We start from the raw sequence: 21,971 nt of genomic DNA, 5'->3' as shown, positions 1-21,971 counted from the left end.
GCACTGCAATATGCATATCCGTAATACAGCGAGGCACGCAGAGATGTCTTTTATGAAAAAATAATGGCTGTCAGGTGAAATTGTCAGGCCACAATAAAGTACGTAAAAGGACGTACTCTGTTATATCACACACAGACGCGCGCTACAAGCTACCCAGTACACAAACCTCTGCTGAGTCACATCGCGCAGGCGTTCGCGGCATTCCGCGCCGCACACTAACGAAGTATGCCATTATATGTAATTGCAGTTAATAACGAATTCTTTTTGTTCCCGATGATACAATTTTCTTTGCGCTCCGGGTGACAATTGCGTGGTCGCGAACTGAACATTGCATAAGTAGAACAGTAGTCACTCTTTCTTTCACGTTGACAAAGGGGCGCATTGAAAACACATCGTACACCTGCAAACAACAGGCCGTCGAACGAGATGACAGTAATTATATAATCCATACTTCGTTTAACTGGAACGAACGAGCGCGCCCAATGTGATCAATCAATTACAGAGTCAATAACAATGTAAGCAGTATTTAACAACGAATTAATTTCTCCGTATTCGCCGGCCGAATAATACGCCGTAGGAGAAAGGGAGAGAGAGAGAGATTGGCCGAGTCAACAGTGAAACTGCATTCACTGTGATTGCACGATACGATCACCGCAGCCTCGCGCGCATTTGAAACGCGACGGCCCCCCGCCGGATTTTCGGGTCTCGATTTTATCCGCGGCGCCCATATCTCCGGAATAATGCGGGAACGGTCGCATTGTGTTTGTAACTAGTCGATTCATTGGCCTGGAAGATCACAGAAATCCGTTCCCTTCGCGGTGAAAACGTTCCCGCCCGACCGGATGCTACTCCATTCTCTTCAGATTCTATTCCTTCTCGTCCGACTCCTCTCTCTCTCTCTCTCTCTTCTCCTTCTTCTTCGTTTTTTCGTCCCGCTAGCAGGCCCCTTTCTCCTCCTTATCCGACAACTTTTAGCAGAAGCCTTTCTGTGTCCATGGGGTAATCGCGTGATCTAAGAGCGGCGGAGCTTTCAACGGATATCCGCTTGTGCTAGGGGGTGAAAGGATGCATCGCGAAGTATCCCGAACCGCCACGATATACACACGGTGTTCCGTTCACTGTTGATGCCGTGTACCTACATCGCGAGCCAGTATGTGCACGGAAGCCGGGGGCCAAATGGAGAACCCGGAAAAAAATCCTTTAGGATGTTATACGTGAAGGCTCGTCAAATAAGAGCTACAGTTAAGACTCGGATTACTATTCGGACGCTCTAAAAAAGACGATAACTTTTTTAATATTGTACTATACGATTTGAACTTTTTTTCGGGAAACTAGAGCAATTAGTTTACTACAGGATGTGAAAAAAAACTTTTTCGAAAATAGCAATCGATCGGAATTGTAGAAAAAAATACTAAAAGCTGCTTTTTACGACTTTTTTATGTGGACGTATATTGAAAATTTAAAAAGTACGTTTTGTTGGTCTGTATCAATTATGTGCATTGTGAAAATTTCATCGAAATCGGTTGATGCGGGAAATAACGACAGGCATTGAAAGATGTAAGAATTCTTACATATAGGCCGAAAATCGTGAAAATTTGCAATTTTTACCATCTTTAAGCGTTTGTAGCTTATTGCAACGTCGACCGATTTTCACGAAATTTTCAGAATATGTTTAATTCACACAGATCTACAAGACGTATTTTTGAAATTTTCAATATAGGCCCACATAAAAAAGTTGTAAAATGCAGCTTTTAGTATTTTTTCTACAATTCCGATCAATTGTTATTTTCGAAAAAATTTTATTTCACATCCTGTAGTAAAGCAATTGCTCTAGCTTCCCAAAAATGTTCAAATTGTATAGTACAATATTAAAAAAGTTATCGTCTTTTTTAGTTTTTAATTATAAAATAAATAGCCTGTTTAACGTTTACTTCTCACTGTGCCAATGACCTTATATACTATTGACCTTATAACTGTACTATTTGTCTTACAATTGTTACTCAGTGAATATATTTTATAATAAAAGATTTATGTATCGTAAAACTGTTTGATTTTGCTGAAAAATCTCTATTAGCTTATAACAATAGCAAGTTAAGCTCGCTGAAACATTTCAAAAAAAGATAAAATGATTTGACTACGATTTTGGCTTAGGGTGCCAATCATTGTACCGTTTACCCTATATGCCACTATGTTTTAAAAATAATTTCAGTCAAATGACCGCCTGTGGACTTCTTTAAAATCTAGCGACAAATAATCTAGCTAAAAAATTCTTATAGTGTCAGCATTTGTGTATCACAGTACACTGAAACGCCCGTCCCAAGATGAATTCGAAGCATAAGAAAAAATAATGTTGAATATTAGGATGACGTAATGTCACGTCTCATATGCAGAGAACATGGGTGGAACTATTTACACCTGTCACACCGCATGAGCAACGCCATTGTCACTGCCTTCAGCACGTATACCTACACCCAATCTTGACATTCTAAACACATAATGCATCTTCCTGTGGATTCAGGAAACAAATAATCACAGAAAATACACTCAGAAAATACAGGGCTCTATCTTAGCTCGAATATGGTGTCGAGCTTAACAGCATGGTAGCCGTTTCATTTGTTAATACTTGACAGCTGTACGTTCATCTGAATACGAAATTTAACTGTGCTGGAAGGAGCGATTTTATTTCAATATTTTATGAAATATTTGCTTTTTATGTGGCTGTTCCATAAATGGTTGAAATTAATTTACTGACATATGACGTCAGACCGTAACGAAATCACATGATTTTTATACCCATTTTAAAATAACAGAAAGAAAAAGTTTTTCGTACTGCAAAAGGTTAATAGTTGTTCTCTGCGAGAGTAACATAAAATATCGAGTGAGCGTAGAAGTTATAATGAATTTTTCAGCAAATAAATGGGCTCTGTTAACGTACTGAAAAGTATTTTAATCCTGTATAGAATAATATATGAATACATTTTTCCATCTGGTACAATCAATCTTTAATAACATGCATCCAATTTTTGTTTAAGAAAGAAAATGACTAGACTGCGCACGAGGGGGCGTTTTGTTTCGAAAATTTGGCAGTCGTTAATTGAACAACGTTTGTGTTACATGTAATATGTTTCGTTTATAAATCTTGATAATTCCATCCACTGCTTGAAAGAACACGCATACTTCAAATTGTAGCTCAGCAGTTGACAAACGACAAAATACACGATCCCAATTCTGACGAAGAAAACCAGCCAGGACAATCATAAAAATACGAGCTAATTGGACTCGTGGACCTTGTTCAAGTTCCATACGTCCTCCCAGACGCGCCGCGCCGTAGTTCGGAGACAGCCGGTGGCATTACAGCCGAGAAATAAACACTAACTCCGACTTGGCCGTATTCCTGATCCAGCGCGGCTGTGCACGGCAAAAAGTCGCGGAGTTTCATCCGCGCGAGAAGTCGTGGCGGCATCGTTCGGGATTGGGGGTGGCAGCTTGCGGTGTCAGCCGAAGATCCCGAAAAGTCAACCCGCCGTTCTGCAATCGGCTGCTAAGTGATTTCTAGTGTTTCAGCCGGGTGCAATAATATCTCTTCATGGTTTGCCAGGTCGCTCGGTGCCGTTCTTCCGCCCACGCCGTGCCACGCCGTGCCACGCCGCGTCGAGCGTCTTATGTATCTAGATTTTAGGTGTACATAGGTGTATCGGTAAACTATCAGCAGCCAGGACCTGCTGGCGCGGATCGGCACCGTGTCAGCGGCCCGTGAATCACCTTGCGAGGGTTCTCGAACTACAATATAATGCTCCGGGGAGCGGCGGCCGGCTTTTCCAGGGCCGCGGAAGACGGAAAGAGATCACGATCGTGTTGCGGAGATATAAAGCATCGGGCAGCAGCTGCGGGCGTCTTAATGCGCCGGCTTGCCTCCCGTAAATAACTTTCCCGTTGACGAGCCAGAGAAGCTGGAAAAGTCAAAACGGTGCCAAAGCACGCGAAAAGATAACCCACCGCGCCGCGCGCGCGACTGGGGGACCTATCCCGAGAATTAATATCGAAGTTCGCCGACCCGCCACCCCGTGAAATACTTAAAACCCCCCGCTTGCTCGGAACGTGTTCCACTAGTTGCCGCCTCGAAACTACCTCGAGGACGGTAACCGCCCTGTTTTATCTAATGATGCGCCGCAATCGCCGCTCTATGCGTTTCTCGCGTAATTAGGCCTCGAGTGCGTGCAACCTGTTAAAAAATTAGGACAACAGGGTTTTAATCACCATCAGTTGGTTTTACGTCATTAAAGTGTTTAGAAACTCTTTCCTCTTTCGGAATTTTCATATTATCATCAACTTATTAGAATTATGAACCGGGGAGACAAATTTTTATCTCATTCCAGTGGCTTATAATTCGTGCAGAGAATTTTTATTTTTCATGAAGATTTTCTAGTTTTCACAATCGATGCAACAATTTATATTTTGTATGAAGATTCATATCTATTTATTATTCATAGGTGGCTGTACTTTCACCATTTTTTAAATTATATAGAAAGTAACTAGACTGGTAAAATGTAAGTAAATACATGGGTTTACAGGCCGGCTCCTGGGAAAAATAATTTACATCGCGTCTCATTATACTGTTAATTGGTTTCACTACTGAGGGATTTAAAAACCATTAATTTTGTTACACGATAGTTCTGAAGTTTTTAAAGCAGCCGTGTATCGATCACACGTGATACACGGTTTTCCTTGAAAATGCAAAACTTTTCCCGGACAAGCATTTTTTTGCCAAAGCGAGGGGATCAAGTATTTTACGTGCAATCGCGTAAGCGTCACACGTTATACATATATGTTTCACTGACAAAGCAGTTCACCTAAGCTCCCTTGGATAAAGATCGCCCCCTTTCTATACAGAAAAGGAAATCCTTTATTTATAAAGATGAAGTGTTTAATATCCTTTTCCCTTTGACAGAAAAAGTGGGAGAATCTACTCCCGGGATCGGATATTATCATAAAATGTTGATCATTATCATAAATTCTCATTGAGAAGCGAAGTTTCGATCATACCGTGAGAGCATTAACTTCCGACATGTGGAACATGAAAAATTGAACATGTAAAATAGTTTTAGGTGGGAAGATCAAGGGAACGAGCAGTGACTTTTAAACTGTCGTCGATGGGATGAAGAAAGTTTGCAAACTGCTTCGTGCCCGGTCGGCGAAGATATAAAAATAAATAGAACTTAATAAAGCTATTAATAACTAGGCCAGTGGAGTTTTACACGGAAAGAACGATTTAAGAGATTACTTTATAAACATTTTTAGCGATCAGCGACGAAATCCAGAAGGATTTGGTGACAAGAGACCTTAATTTTTCTTGTTATCAGAGAATATTCACAGTAGACCGGAGACATTATAAACTCATTGATTTAAAACCAGCCCTGTATTTATTCCATTTTCATGTATAATTTATATTGGCAACTGATGCCTTGACAAGATAAATGAGTGGACACCGATAACTGCTCTTTTCGACGCCATAAATTTCTGTCGCAGTTTTTGGATAAATAACTCTCTATCTCACTCGTTCAAAACGTGAATAATGAAAAATGTATCAATTTTTTGACATTTAAGTTTTTTTCAACTACAAAATCTTAGTAGAAATTTTTTACGTGTTTAGTGAAATTAGAACTCAATCGAGTGAAAGATTTTAAGAATTTTATTGTCGGAAGGTTTCATGAATGTTTTAGCGTACAAAGAGCAAGTGGAATTCAATTTGTGGAATGGTTCGAATGCTGAGCATTGTTCGGCTTAAAAATATCATCACTTCGAAGAAGCTATTTCTCACACATCTTGCCTTCTCTACTTTTAACTTGGTTCCATGTCGGTTCTAAAACTCGCCGATGCCGAAATAATTCGGAACCAATAACTTGCGTCCTTACTTCACCCAGATTCGGTCTTATTAATACACACGGTATTAATACTGATGCATTCGGCTATACATATAGTAGTCCTACATATGTAGGACTGATTGACGTAATCTATGTTTATTAAAAGACCGCAAGAACGCCGAACGTTGGCTGTTCTTGCGGAAGAGGCTGCACTTTTATATGCTTTGGAATTGATTTTTACATACAAAAATAATGTTCTCCAGCATTTCGTTGGAAACACTCCATTATTACGATTTTTCAAGGGTTTCCGATAAACATCTACAAACTTCTATACAGGGTGTTTCAAAATTCCTTCAACATCCAGAAATGGGATGTTCCTGAGAGCATTTGAAGCAACATTTTCCTTTGCAAATTTGTTATCCGCGGCTTTGTTTAGGAGTTATTAACGAAAAACCACGGACCAATCAGAGCGCGACCTAGGCGCGTGTTGGCACAATCGGCCAATTGACAGTTGGCGCGCCGCGCGCCGGACAGGCTGTGCTAACACGCGTCTAGGTCGCGCTCTGATTGGTCCGTGTTTTTCGTTAGTAACCCCTAAACAAAGCCGCGGATAACAAATTTGCAAAGGAAAATGTTGCTACAAGTGCTCTCAGGATCATTCCATCTCCGGATGTTGAAGGAATTTTGAGATACCCTGTATAGAAGTTTGCAGATGTTTATCGGAAACCCTTGAAAAATCGTAATAATGGAGTGTTTCCAACGAAATGTAACACGCGCTACGATTGGTCCGTGTTTTTCGTTAATAACTCCTTAACAGAGCCGCGGACGCCATTTTTGGAAAGGAAAATGTTGCTTCAGATGATCTCAGGAACCTCCCATTTCCGGATGTTGAAGGAATTGTCAGGTCCTGTATATAAAATTTCGAAAAAAAACTTTCCCGATAAAAAATGATAACCATTTTAATTTTTTAAGTCAAGATTAAATTAAGACGAATACCACGACCTTCTATATTATGACCTTGAGCCCATAAATAACGGTAAAATAGTTTTTTCCGACTTTCCGAGGCAAATACCCCACTGTGCGTCGAGCGTATGCAAGCAAACTATGCCAGCACTTACAAAACAACGTTATCGCGGGCAATACTGATGAAGTAACGTTTGCCAGCGGGTTCTGCTCGCTGCTTAAGTCTAAACCGCCAAATGTCCGCCATCGTCTACAAAAGGGAAGTAAGCCATCGTCCTGAGAAAAGTAACTTAGTCCCAGCTAAAGCGTTAAATGTAGTGTATCCTCCGCTCAAGACCAGCATAATTGTCCCTCATAAACCATCTACCGAGGAGGAACGGGCGAACAGTAGAGGCGGATTGTATCCTCGTTTTCTGCTCTCTAACTTTCACAGGAAAAAAGGCCGCGTCACTTTTTATCCATTAAGCCGCCATGCCGTTGGTTATAAATAAGCGAGGCGAAAAGATGCTCGAATCAGCGGGATAGAACGTGACCGAACAATGATTGTCCGCTGGGATTTCGGATCAGCTCGCTGGAGAGATTGGCCAATATAGACAATACCCTCTTCTGTGTTGTTGATCTGCTTTTTACATAACGTGAGCCGTGTGTGTATCTATCACGTCCAGTTTAAATAAGTAATTATTTAAATAAAAATTTGAATAACAAGTTATTTGTTATTTGGATATTCAAATAAAAAGCAAAAATAATTATTTATTATTTGAGCGAGTCTAAATAGAATTATTTGAAATAATTAAGTTAAAATTGTTATTTACAAATACAATTTCAATTATTATTTGTATTGACAAATAATACATTAAATTGTATTTTTTTATAGGCAACTAGGCCCTCCAGACGAGCCCGACCACTGGCGGTATACCTGAAAAGGTTGTTATAGCAGACAAAAAACGCGCACGTGTTCATTGTATATACAAAATACAAGAAATAAGAGAAGACCAAAAGCTATTTATTTGATTTCCACCTCGATCCAAATAATGAATAATCTTTTATTTACAAATAAGATAATAAATAGATCACTTTTGGAGTTATTTAAATTACTTTTATTTAAATGAAAAGTCTAGTTATTATTTGCAATTACAATCACACGTTTATTTATTATTTAATCATTTATTGTTTAAAATAAAATTTGCCCAACACTGATCACGTCCCATATAGTTCTCGAAAGATTCACGATTATAATAGAGTAACATTTTTTTTTGAGGAAATTGTGAAAAAAATTGTTTCACCGTGCAATGAAAATATAAAAAATACGTTTCGTAGATTCCTTCTAGTCCCAATCATGCGGAAAAAACGAGGTTTTTAAAAATCGTAAAAAGTTATGGAACGAAAAATCATGAAAAATTGAGATTTTCACGATTTTGAATCGTTCGCAATCCACAGTAATGTTAACCGTTTTTTTAAATCAAACTTTCATCACTTCTCTGTATGTAAAGTTCCATTACAGGTTCGATAAAGTACAATTTAAAAAAAAATGTTTGTATACACCAGGCAATAAACTAATCCTCCTCGTACTCGAAAGGTCAAAGCTCGTGCTGGGTCGTCATTTAATGACTCCGCGAGTTAGGACAAACGCGGACATTCGTCCTGGCTATGCGCCGCAAGGGTATCGTTTTCAGCGGGTAAAGGGTTTGCGCCGTGAAAGATGAAAGTCAAGAGAATGAAAATGGAGGAAACGATGAAATAAAGAGGGTTCGTGAAGTGCCGACGGAAGAGATGCGCGAAAACACAAATGAGGGGAGAAGAAGTAAACGTTTGTTTGACATTTACCAAAGAATAGACAGAAGGCTGAAGTTGGGGTGGGCGTGACGATGTTTTTTTGCTAATTTGCTAAAGATCTTCTGAAGTCGGGAAGCCAGGCGATTAACGCGTATCACGCGAGACACGCTGTTTTTTCCGGTATTGCTCGTTAAGTTCGCGGTCTAGTTCCTTGACCAGAAGGTAACTCTCTCATTACCATCATAATAAGTCTATTTTAACGCTTTGAGGGCCGTGTCAGTCATATATGACGTAATTCTTTGACCAGAGGCAAACGTTCGCTTCCATAGAAACATCAACGAAATTTATTTAACATCTATAAAAAGCTAGAAGGTTAGAAGAGCAATCGTTAGACTGTGGATCTTTGTGCAAAATAAAAATCTTAAAAATGTGTAAAACCGGAAGGTTGGAAGAAAAGTAATAAATTTATTAATTCACTGTACACATTTTTTACATTGTGTTCATTTTGTCAATGCTCCCATGCACACGATAAATTTCAGTTGAATGTCAGATCGAAAGTCCTAGTTCTCACGGAAGAGTGAACATCTTTTTATGTTTGGCGAGTGATCGAATGACGTGTGAGCGGTTTAATTCGGCGGAAAGTCATTTTCGATCTCTTCATCCGGCTCTACAGTTTCAAGAAAAATTGGATTGAACCCTTGAAGCGAGAATACACCTTCGTTCGTTTTCGAAAGTTTCGAGTCACGTTGTGCAATCTCGCTCTGTTCGACGAATGCCTTCTACGTAGATCACGTTCATGAGAATACTCATTGTCAGCGAAACTGCTGGCCCCATCGTCGACGCAGACTAATCACGATCAAGACCGGTGATATTGTTTCGGATAAATTATTGCACTCGTATCGACGAGGTTTCGTAATGACCCACATTTCGTGGATCGTTCAACCGGCCTTCTATCGAGACCGCCAAGAGTACCGTCGATAACAGCAGGTCATGAACTTTGATAGAATTTTTCTGGTTTATCCGATAACGATCTTATATGAACTGTTATAAAGATCGATGAGTCGCGAGAGAAATATTGCTGCCACCGGTAATGTCGCGGAAAACACCTAGACAAATATAAAATAGTTTGTAACATATGTTTCTATTTCAAAGATTTCGCGTCGTACGAAAACTCTGTCAAAGCAAAATAATGTACAAATGAAAGAATATGTCTTAATTTCAAAGTTAAGGTGTTTAATTATTTACGTATGGGTGTGTGAACCTTGTCGTGGAAATGTGTAACAAAAATTCGATAAAATCGTGTATAAAGGACTTTTGTATAATACAGCGACAGTATAAATCATTTTTAAAAGCCTGTTGGATGAAACAATTTTACAGCAGAGCACTTCAATCTTTCAAGCGAATTGTATATTTTATATTTGGAAATAAAAGCTTCACGTACTATGGTTTAATTCTGAATGAACGTGGGTTGTGGAAGCAGAATAAATTGATTATATACACAGTGTTATCAAACATTGTAAATTTGGAATATTTTGCATAGAGGAGCTTCGTTTCCTTTATTAAACTGAGGCCGATAAAAAATAAAATTTGTCGATTTTGTTTATTTCCAATGTCCGGTTTAGATGTTGGAACATTTTGAAAGATTGGATTGGGTCTGTGATATCAGGTTTCACTGGATGCTATAATACATGATTATGGATTTATAATAGTTTAATACGTACTTGTGTGCATATGGCTCCTTTGTTTCATAGTAAAACGCATGTTTTACCTGTCGGGAGATTCATATTGCATTTACGCGCGCCGCATTTTTTGCCTCGCGGAATAAGGGAAAATGGAGGTTCATGGCCGTGCTAATTTCAACTATTATTACAGAAATTTGCTAGCTTCCAACTAAATTTCTCTCGCGGTTGCATAATGCTTTTTATAGCTCCTCCAAGCATCTCGCAATTAATATAAATATTTTAGAATTAGTAAGGCGAAAAGAGAATGCACATGCAATTAAGTACAGTCACGAAACATTGTAAAACATAGTATTCTTTTTCGCACGTACATACGTTCCTTCCTGAATTGCACAATTGTGAGTTATTCAGTATGGAATTCAGCTCCTTTTTACCTCTTCTTGAATGTGTAAAGAATGTTTATCCCCTATGTAATTGAAATAAATTGTCATGTTTAACCGAGAGCGTAATAATTAATTCCAATAATTGCTTAATAAGATTATATTGTATTACCCTCAATAACATTTAAAACAGTAAAGAAGATGGGCATAAGTACATAACCATTTTATGGAACATTACTTCAGAGTGCATTCCACTGATTAATTTCATGTCATTGAAATCGATGCTCCAGCGTTTTTGATTTAATCGATCCTTTCAAGCAGTACCTCATACCACATTCATTCGTAAAAGCGATTGCTCTATTATTACAGATTCTGTTTTCATGAAACCAGCAAGGATATTGACACTAGAGAGTAATGATATTTGGTCCCCTCAGGGTTTCAAATCCATTTACCACTCTCCCCCTCTTACACTCTCACTATCGCCTAATATCAGCGGAAACTACTTTTTATTACGGTGGGTTCCGAACCACCTTTTTGCCAAGAACACGCGCCCCGCAAGTACTGCTCCGTGCCCCACGCTGTTTTACTTCGGTGATCGGACGGGAACCTGATTTTGCAGGCGTTGACGGATATTGACACTATTTTCTTAATTAAATCGAGCAAGGGTATTATTAACTGTGCAACAGATATTTTGCATCGACTTCTAAACATCCCCAGCTTTTTTAATGAAGTTGTACATAATATACTGTTTACAGTGGGCGTAGAAAGTATTCGTGCACTGATCAATTTCTAACGAAACTTTGTGAAATTGTTGAATACTTTCTACGCCCACTGTAATTATGTGAACGAAACTTGATGCTGTAAAACATAAAATCTGTCGAAACTAGTCAGAATGATGTATCGCTTGCTCGGGCGCTTAATCCCGACAATCGAGAGGTCAAGTGGACGGAATTCTGAAATCTATACATACTTTCTCGTTTCAACGCGCGCATATTCCGCCGTGAAAGACCAGTGAAAAAAAAAGGGAGCGTGTGATTTTCGATCGGTATTACCTTGCATCGCCAACTACAATGGAGTCCCCGATGCATAAAGTTGGAAGGATCCGCTCGACCTATTGTGCCGGCAATATAACTCAAGTGTCGCCCCGTTATTTAACCATAGGTACACAGAGCCTTTGTATTCTCCGGTGAGCTGTTGCGAAGACGCGGCAGCAGTTTCGCGTCGCGGCTGCTCAGCGGAAAAGTCAATTGGAAAACAAGAAATTTAATTTTCCCGAGCCCCGCTTTCCCGACGAATATGGAGTAGATCCTTCATTCTCGCGGCACATTATTGGGACAACTTAATTGTGATGACCCTCGCAATTGACCTATTACGTTGCACGCCATGAAATAAGACGATTTTTTATTAGTGCTCATAAAGCTCATAAAATTAATTTAACCCCCATTCGCCCCTTGTGTCAATTTGACACAGTTTTCACGAAATAAGTTATACTGTTTTGTTATATGTAGGTAAATTTCCCCGAAACTGCGTGACTTTGATTGTTTATTAATGCCAAACACATAACCGAAGAACCTCAGTTATAAATGCTAACTCATCAATTTGAATAAAAAAACAACGAAACTACATAAATCTTCTAGAAATGCAAAAGCCTCGGGGAGATCGTTTTAGACGGGACACTACACTATTTTTTTGAGCATCAAGGTTGAGCCGAACACGTAGAGTGCGTGTAAAGAGAGAGTCGCTGCGCGCGGCCGAAGCGACTGCGACTCTCCGCGTCTCTTTCTTTCCTATACGCTGTCCTCCCTTGCGCCCGAAAAGTTCATCCTCAATTAAACCACTAAATACAGTTGAAATTATATCGTGTTTTGTCTTATTGTAATCAGAAAAATGGCACAAGTATATTGGTGAAAGCTTCATAAAAAAATAAGTAATAATAACAAAGATTTTATATTGATATTACATTTGTGAGGACGCTCGGGCCTTTGAACTGTGCTAACGACTGCGACTCTCCGCGTCGCATTCGTAGTGATATTCACACCGATATACCCGAGCCGAAATCAGATTACTACAGTGGAGGGGATATTTTTTTGCGTTTATCGTGTACGGCCTTTTCGCGGTTATAGAGGATTTACTGTAACTGTTTTCCTTGTTATTTCATCGATCTTTTACCACTGTGTCAATTTTATCTTGTCACATAATAACGAGTCAGACTTATCTTGTCACATAATAACGAGTCAGACTCGTGCAGATGGAATAAGTGTGTGAAAAGCAACGGAGATTATTTCCAAGAGAAAAGTGCATTTTGATCGTTTCCAAATAAAAAGCTGCAGGAGAAAGATACCGCAAATTAATTTTTACATTTAACATCAATTAATTTAATCGCCCGACGCTTCTCGAGACACGACGGAGCAGGGGATTGGATAAAAGCACCGACTTTGTTTCTGGACTCCGGAAAGTGTGGGAGACTCGTCTCCTCGGGAAACGAGGGTTTCGCTCATTGTTCCCGATCGATCATTAACCGTGGAACCGTCTGTCCGAGTAATCGATGATTTCGTTGCTCTCGCCTGGGAAGTTCGTCGCGAAAGTTACGAGTCCCCAGCGAGCCGCGTTCCTTCACGAGTAAGGGCAAACTTCAATTTGATTCTTCGAGATTGACGACGGCTTCGATATTATAGAAAGAACTGTGGTTAGAAGAAGTGTGATCGAGCCCGAGCAAGCGACGCCACCGCACAAGGGGGGGGGGAGAGATCGATGAGAGAAGTGACGAGTTCATTTTGGAAATAAGAAAAGTTTCGGGTGAGACATTAGTTCGGGACAGTGTCAGCTGGCGAATTTCATTATCATGAGATTCTGATGTCCTCCCATTAGAATTGCTACTGGCAACCGTTGCCGCCGCGATATTGAGAAGCTCCGTAAATTTCCATTTTATTGCGTACCATTCTCTTGCCCGAAAATTAGATTTTAATTAACAGCTTTTTGGAGCGATCCTAGTGGAAATGAAGACTTGTGAAATATTCTCGATTCGGTCTCGGGCATGGTTTCATCGAATTCCAAACACCTTTACACGCGGTATAGTCGGGATTCTATTCGAGATTTAACATTCTTGCGCTGATGAACGATTTGGAAGCATTTGAACAATTGCTTGGCTTTGATTCGCGTGATTGAGTCTGTTCTGGTGCGTACGAAGCGTTTCTTTTGTACTCTTTGTTAGGTTACCTTTATATTGGGGAAATTAATTTGGAAATTCCAACTGGGAACTATAACAATAATTTCTATAACTTTTATTCGTGATACAATTAAATTTTCAATATATGTCGTACGTTCAAAGAAAAAATAAGTCAACACGATTTAAAGATCTAATAAATCATAATAATTATATGCAGTTGTGTGTGTGTGTGTGGAAATACACAGCATCCATTTGTGGATTGATCAAATAATTTTTAATTAACTTATGTTATTTAAGATTAAATTAGATCCGTCGATTATTCTTTCCTATGATGATCTTTTTTGGATGCTCATTTATGGTCAATAAGAGGAATCAGACAGTTTTCACGAATCCTTCATATAGTACATATTCTCAATATAAAAAAAAGTTGTTCCAAAAGGAAAAATTGTTTCTTTAATCTTGAGTCGTTTTGTGAGATCTAGATATATGAATGAGAAAATGATACTAACGTGTTTGTTATAGGTTGCTCATGCGTTGTCTACAGCAGCTCGGACAGACCTCAAGGTGGCACATTTACATCTCCTTACTACCCTAAACGATATCCGTCGAACATCGATTGCCTGCTTTACACGTTCATTGGCCAACCTGACGAAATCGTCGAGCTGTCATTTCATCACTTCCACATTTATCGTGCCCGACCCTCGTAAGTAATCTAATCAATTCCTTCTTCGTAATTTATAAAACATGCAAGAATCACCAAAAATTACTCTGTAAATAAGCACTCACATTCTTAAATAATAATATTAAAAATATAGATAAGAAATATAATACAAGGACATCTATATAAAGAGCTCCAATAAAAGCGAAACGTATGTTCAATTAATTAAGCAAGAAAATGCCACAAGCTGCTTACAGTGTGCCCATCGGTTTACCGTCCCAAGTGCGATGAATATATCATACAGACCAACTTGTAGCTCTCTCAGAAAAAAGATCGTCTCAAAGATGGTCGACTGGAACTTGCATTATACATAGATTCGCGCACGCGGCACTCGGACCGAAATTTTGAATAAATCATAACGAACAAAAATAGAGATGATCCAGATGTAACAGCGTTTCATATGATAAATCATACGGATGCTCAGCCCAGCAATATGTACGCACGAGGGTGCAGAATTTGCAAAGTACGATTTCCAGATTCAAAGTGTCTTGTCGCAATGAGACCTGTGGAACTTTACATTCCGCAGAACATTAATTTTCCATTAACCATACAGCCTCTATAATTATGGGAATTAATAAATTGATTATTGATGATGTAGCTGTTACAAAAAATTATTTATTACATAATTGTAAAAAGGATTGAAATGAGAGAGAACAAAAATAGTTAGTGTATCCATTGGTATGTTACCAAAAATATCAGTGAAAAATATTTTTTTGAAAAATATAATAATTTTCAAATCTGAATGTAAAAGTGAACAAAAACGTGCTGAAAGCAAACAATAAAATTACGCACTGTTTTGCGAAAGCAGACGCTTCGAGCTTTAAAATGAGTCCACGCTTACGGTATTTGTTTTTACGAAATTATCATGATTTAAATATCGAGAATTTTTTAAAGAAATGTAGCGTTCCGCAGTATAAGCTACTTAAAGATATTCCTCAATTAAACAGATTCCTACACGGTGCTCCATTAAGGAGTATTAACTTGGCGGCGTTGCGTGTAGCTCTACTTCCAAGGGAAACTTAACTTATTAAAACAGATGCAAGATTTTGTTTCGAGAACGGCGAATCCGCTTTAGAAACTACTATAGCACTCGGCAGAAGTATGCCGGAGATGGGGATTTAAAACGAGAACGTTGTAATACCTTCCTCCGCATTATTTCAGCTCACCGAATTAAAATGAGCATCGATTCATGCCCGGGAGCCGCGTCGATACGATGCTCGTGACACTTTTATCTGTTGCACCGGGAAAAGAAACTTTCGCTGGACGGAACGGCACGTCTTTCATAGGGAAAAGGGAAAGTAGGACTGATTTTGATCTCAGATCACGGAGAAGAAAAACTTTTCTCCATCGTGATCCTACGTTTATTTATTCAGAAACCGAAACGAAACTTCGACCAGCCGGAATGTAAATTCTAATTTCCCCGCCGGAAAACTCGGCTCTAACAGCAAAGTTTGCGGGAGAGGAGGAACACGCGGGAAAAAATTGCACTGCGAAACGTGCTACACACCGTTGACATCGTATTCGACATTTTCGCGTTCCAGTTTAAGCTTCCTCTGCCATGCAATTCTCTCCGGCGTGTTTTTGTTTTAATGAATGAAAAATATCGGGAACAGTTCGTTGTACATTTTCGAATTTTTTCCGCGTGTTTATCCTGTTGTTTAATTGAATTCTCATGTTACGGAATGCACTAATGGGATCCCTGGGTCAAGGTCTCGCTGGGACTCCAGCTAGCCGACCAATGGAATGGGATAGTACTAAAGGTATTCGACTGCTCCAGAATAGGAGATCCTGGTGTTCAGTCACTGGAATCACTGTGCAATAAACTATGGTGTTTAAAGGTTAACACTAGAACTACCGAGTAATAAATGCGACTAACTGTTTGTTCAATACTTATTTAATTTCAATTCAATTTTTATTTATTTCAGAGCTACAACGACTAGTACAACTGAAATTAACATTTTACACGTTTCCATTTTCTTAAAATTTGTCTAAAAATATTAGAAATTGCACACACATCCGCAGTGTATTTACCTCTTTCTCTCTCTCGCTCTCTCTCTTTCTCTCTCTCTCATCAACTGAAATATTTAAAAATTACTTTTTCAAATTACGAAATTTACAATACCAAGAAGACAGTCTACATTACGAAGAAGATTAGCACCAATACAACAGTATAGTTGATAAATCGAACATTTCGTTGAACTCGTCCTAATCCTCCGAATCAATATGGTGATCGCCACGGTTACACACAAGGGTCCGTACTCAGCCTTCGAAGACCAAGTTCTGAATCTACGCAAATTCTGCGAAATTGGTCATATCTTAGACACATTCACCGGCTCGGATAGAAGCTGACTAGATTTGCGTATGCAATAGACTTGGAATCTGATTTAAATCCGAGCGGTGTTAGTTATAATTAAACTAACCGAGCAGCAACTTCGAACGATTAATTTCTTCTTTCTGCTCACATATAAAGTGGGGAAATTATTTTGATGTTGGTCCAGAAGTTCCTTTGAACTTCCGCAATAAAACGGCCATCACTACTGTTTAAACTGGGAGTTTTTCTTGCTTTCCGACTCCATTAATTTTCGATTGAAAATCTAGTCCGGTGATAGTTATCATATCTTTATATATTGTTGCATTGTTTAACTAAAAAATATATATACAGGGTGAATCACCTAACATTATCACTTCAAATATCTTTGTTGTTTTCAAAGAATTTTTTTAGAGATATCATTCATTCTTTTAAATTATATCGCCCTTTTCTAACATCTACAATCTACAATGATTACATCTACTATTTATACATCTATTTTTATATATCTTTGTACTATTTAAACATCTACAATGATATTCCCTTTCATTACGAATTCAGTGACTATAATTATTCAAAATTTTTTGGTATCGTATGATTCCCATTTTACCATTCCACTTTGTTCTGAAGACATTTAATGTATCTTTGAAAACAACAAAAATATTCGATGTGATAACGTTAGGTGACTCACCCTGTACATAGTTTTAACCATTGAACGGTGCTTCAGGGATCAGCTGGTATGTAACACTTTATTTGCCGTCGATGTGTTAACAGTAAAATTTTAGAAAAATTCGGGAGTACCGAGTGGTTACTTAACATCCACAAATCCGATCAGCAGATTGTAAGCGAATATGAAATTATGTCTTACTATTAGCACAGGACCGAAGTAAGAATTTTCTCAAATTAAGCAGTGCTCGTGCAGAAAGATTAATTTGATATTTCCGAGAGGAAAAATGTACCTACGACTAAGACAACGGCAAACAGAAGGCAAAGCTGAATATCCCTTGTTCGTCGAGTTCGCCGCAACATTATAAGAATAAAACCCGTTGGTTCCCGCGCAGTACATATTCACGTTCATCCCGGAGGGACAGAAATCCTCTTTAAACCCTGTCAACGGTGAATCCTTATTACGGGGACGAAGGAAACAGTTTGTTGCGCCGGATTTACATGTGTGCGGGGGACAAGTAACGCCGCTGCAAATTGGCTACCCCGGTCCCCTTTTCTTTTCTGGCCTGTTCCATGGGAAAACTGGCCAAAGTCACCGCAGGTTTTTCGTAACATGCCTCCGCCCTCCGTCTAGGGACGAATCACATCTAGAATTCAATTCCGCGGAATAGTCGTTACACGGTGAATCTCCAAGTGTTCCCCGTGCAAAAATGCCAGGAACATGAGACACTGCGGGCTCCAGAGGTGACACGGTTCCCTCCAGGATATTTCATGCACTGTTCGAAATTGTTGGGAACTCGGCTGGCTGCTCAGTCGATGTCCATTTACCTGGGACGCTTATTACCAGACCGCGGCTGTTCGCGTGTCTCAAGCATCTCGTAACTTGGAACGCAAGTGAGTAAATATGTTAATAAGCTCTGACAATATTGCCCCGGCCAAAATAACTGGCTCGTGTTTACCCAGCGAGGCAGATGTCGAAATGTTGTAACCGGAAATAATCAATCGACTATTTCATTTTATGTACAGTGAGTCCCATAAATGAGATCACAAATATTAAATAAGAATTATTTTTTATAAATGCACCAAGCTAGTTTACCGGACGATATGGAATGAAAAGTTCAGAAAAATTGCGTTTCGTGTGAATTACAATTTAAAAAATGGCTCGAAGTAATTTCATATTTGTCAGAAATTTTACTTACACTCGGTAATATAAATCTCCGTACACCCTTTACAACAGAATAACTTTTTTATAATTATACCAAATTACCTGATGTTTATGTAAGTTATTAAAAGCATTGGTTTACTAGATGATGTGCAAATAAGATTTTCCAGAAATTACAATTGATCAGGTTACATGCAAAAATAAGAAAAGCATTTTTTAAAACTTTTTCATTTGGGTCCCTAATGAAAATTTAAAGTATATGTCTTGTAGATCTATTTATGTTAGTTATAAACATACTGAAAATTTCATCGAAATCGTTTGACGCAGGAAAAAACGACACGCATCGAAAGATGTACGATTCTGTGGATTTAAGCAGAGACTGATCAAAAGTCGTGTAAAACTACGATTTTCACCTATTTTAACCGCTTGTAGCTCGTGTGTATGTCAATCGATTTCGATGTAATTTTCAGCAGGTGTGTAACTACTATAGATCTACAAAATATATATTTTAAATTTTTATTAAGGGCCCAAATAAAAAAGTTTTAAAAAGTGCCTTTTTTATTTTTGCATACAACCTTGTGAATTGTAATTTTTAGAAAATATTGTTTGCACATCATTCAGTAAACCAATGCTTCTAATTGCTTACAAAACAACAGGTCACATTTGGTCTAATTATAAAAAAGTTATTCTGTTTTAAAGGGTGTACGGAGACTTATTTTACTGAGTGTATGTATTTATTGCAAAAATAAGTAGATCATATAAGGAATAATAAAAGTTTGTAAAGAATTTAAAAGTACTGTTATTTGACACTTAACTTATTAAGATGATGAAAATACTTACAGTGTGTTATTAAAATACAATTCATCGTCAAGTCTCTGACCGAGCTCCGCCGCCATTTTATCGATTTGGATCTGCATTCGCAAGATAGTGCGCGTATCATTCACGGTCTGCATTCCTGTAATTGTATGTATATTCGCCGAAAATATAGGGTCTTACGTCCGGTCCTTCGCGGAATCATATCCCGGTAGCCTATAAATATTTACATTCATCGTGGGGCCAATCGCTGAAGGACGTTGCCTCCCTATTCGTTGGGGGGCTGCCTCATTTGAATTCCATACTCAAAACTCAGTTCCTTACTTCGCATTTATATGTATATGTGTATATGTACGATTTACTTCCCTGATATTCAGATACGATCGCGAAAAGTTCCGAGTCTGAAGTCTGATACGTGTGGGAGCGTTGCGCGTCCATAACTGCGGCTTTTAATAATTTATTCATCGATAACTTGCCGACAATATCACTTGTGTTGCCAAAAAGTTCGGTCATATTTTTTTCTAAGATAATGCTGTAGCCGTCACGTGACGAATTGAAATTGTTAGGACACTGTTTTGAACGTTCTGTTGAATTATGTATTATCATTTTGTAGACTGTGCTATTATTTTCTTGTTTATAAAGATTGCTGCTGCTTATTAATATTGGAAATTAACAATTATTAACTTTGGACAATTGGCGAACTGTTTGACCATTGTAATAATTGTTCGGAATTCTATATGCGTGTGTACAGAAATTATATTTTACTTAAAAATCATTAACGTTGGAAGAATAAGTAAACTCTAAGTGGTGGGAGGGTTTGAATAGAAAGTAACCATTTATTTCTTGTATGGCGAAACTTACTAAGAAGAACGACACAACTCCAGTTTATAACAAGAACGCGGCTTTTTCACTGTTTCTTGCGATCAACCACTTCAACGTAGCTTTACTTTAGCACTTTCCGTTCGCTCAATCATGTTCGAGGAAACTTCAAACTCTAATTAGAACCAGAACACTCGGAAATCTGTTTTTGTTTCCTCGCTACGATTGACGGATCATGAACCCAATTTGCTTTCCTTACATTCTGACTGGATGAACAGGAAGAATTATTATTTGGCCGATTCAATATCCATAATTAAAGTTGAAGCATAAACCACAATTTTTAATTGTACGCAAGAAGAAACTTCCAACTTCTACGGTTACTTTTAAATGAACAACATTGTCAAGTGTTACATCCTAAGGTGGACGTTTGAAAGATGAATAGTTTAATTTACACGAATACTAGGCTTAATCTTCATGAGGTGATCGCTTTCTTCTTAATCTTTTGCATTTCATCTTTTATCATCCTCTTGGCTGGATCATATTACTCAGCGCATCTCATACATCGAGGAACAATTCATTGCTTATCGATTACTCTGAAAAATCTTCACATTCTTCAGTGATGAACAGGTTTCAACGAATATTCGTTCACAATTTATATTTGAAATTGTCTCAATTATTTAATGAAATAGATTTCGCTGTATTCTTAATTTGTTCAATGAAGATTTAAATTCAACATGAGTTTTCTTAATCCTATCGCACGCAATGTGGTATAATATACGATAGTTCGATATTAATCATTAATTATAATATTTGATATTTTATTTCTCGTACATTCTTATCAGATCAAGTATAAAAAGAAATTCAGGAAATGTATGTCATGATTGTATTGTATGTATTGTATTGTATTGTATGAATGTATACATGATTGATTTTATCAATTATTATTAACGGCTGAACCAGTGGACGTGACACAAGAAACTTGTTAAAGTCATGTAATCGTAGTTCTTACAACTTCCTAACAATTTCTGTGCAAGCATGCGGATGAATACAACATAAAGTGTAAATTAAATTTTCAAAAACACGCGGGTTAAGGGTTGATCTGAGGAACAACGAAGAAGTCACGTCTCCGCCATAAACCGGAACACGCGTTCCTCTGGCAGAATAAAGTCGGAGTTAGTTGCAGAAGAATTTTCGGCAAGCCCACTGTTCAGCATCTTATCCAGCCAGGTAACAAGGTCTCGCGATGCAAACCGGATCAACGGATAAGAGGCATCCTGCTTTAGGTTGTCGGGGGCGAGCACCGCGGCTGATTGCTCGATATTTGTACGGCGTGTTCCTCTGATAGTTGCTGGTAGTTGCTACTGGCGGAATTGCAGACCGTGTACGTCGTATCCGACAAGACGAGACGAGACGTATACAAGCATCGTGACGTTCCGCGTCGGGACGTAGCCCCTAAAACACCAGCCCCTTTTCTGTTTCCCTAACGGAAGCCGGTGGTTAGCTTTGCCACCGCGTCGCGATCCCATGCGATTTAAGAGAGACATTATTTTGATAAGAGGATCTCGCACGTAGCTGGAGAAAATTCTAGTTTGAATGAATTTAGTTCAGAACGTACAGGGTGGATAAAAAGTAATGGTCGTCCATCATAGGGGTGAATACACCT

At 38.6% G+C, this 21,971-nt stretch overlaps 1 protein-coding gene across 1 annotated transcript in view; it reads left to right on the top strand.

Moving 5' to 3' along the window:
- Nucleotides 1-21,971, top strand: part of Sol1 — a 667,060-nt gene that overhangs the window by 137,104 nt on the left and 507,985 nt on the right. The window contains exon 3 of the mRNA XM_076439137.1: nucleotides 14,345-14,525. Coding sequence (XP_076295252.1) covers nucleotides 14,345-14,525 — 181 coding nt within the window. The remainder of the gene's footprint in view (nucleotides 1-14,344; nucleotides 14,526-21,971) is intronic.

Source organism: Lasioglossum baleicum, chromosome 15, assembly GCF_051020765.1.
Source record: "Lasioglossum baleicum chromosome 15, iyLasBale1, whole genome shotgun sequence".
NCBI lineage: Eukaryota > Metazoa > Arthropoda > Insecta > Hymenoptera > Halictidae > Lasioglossum > Lasioglossum baleicum.
Note: the sequence above shows the minus strand (reverse complement) of the source record. Positions and strands in the feature narration are given on the sequence as shown.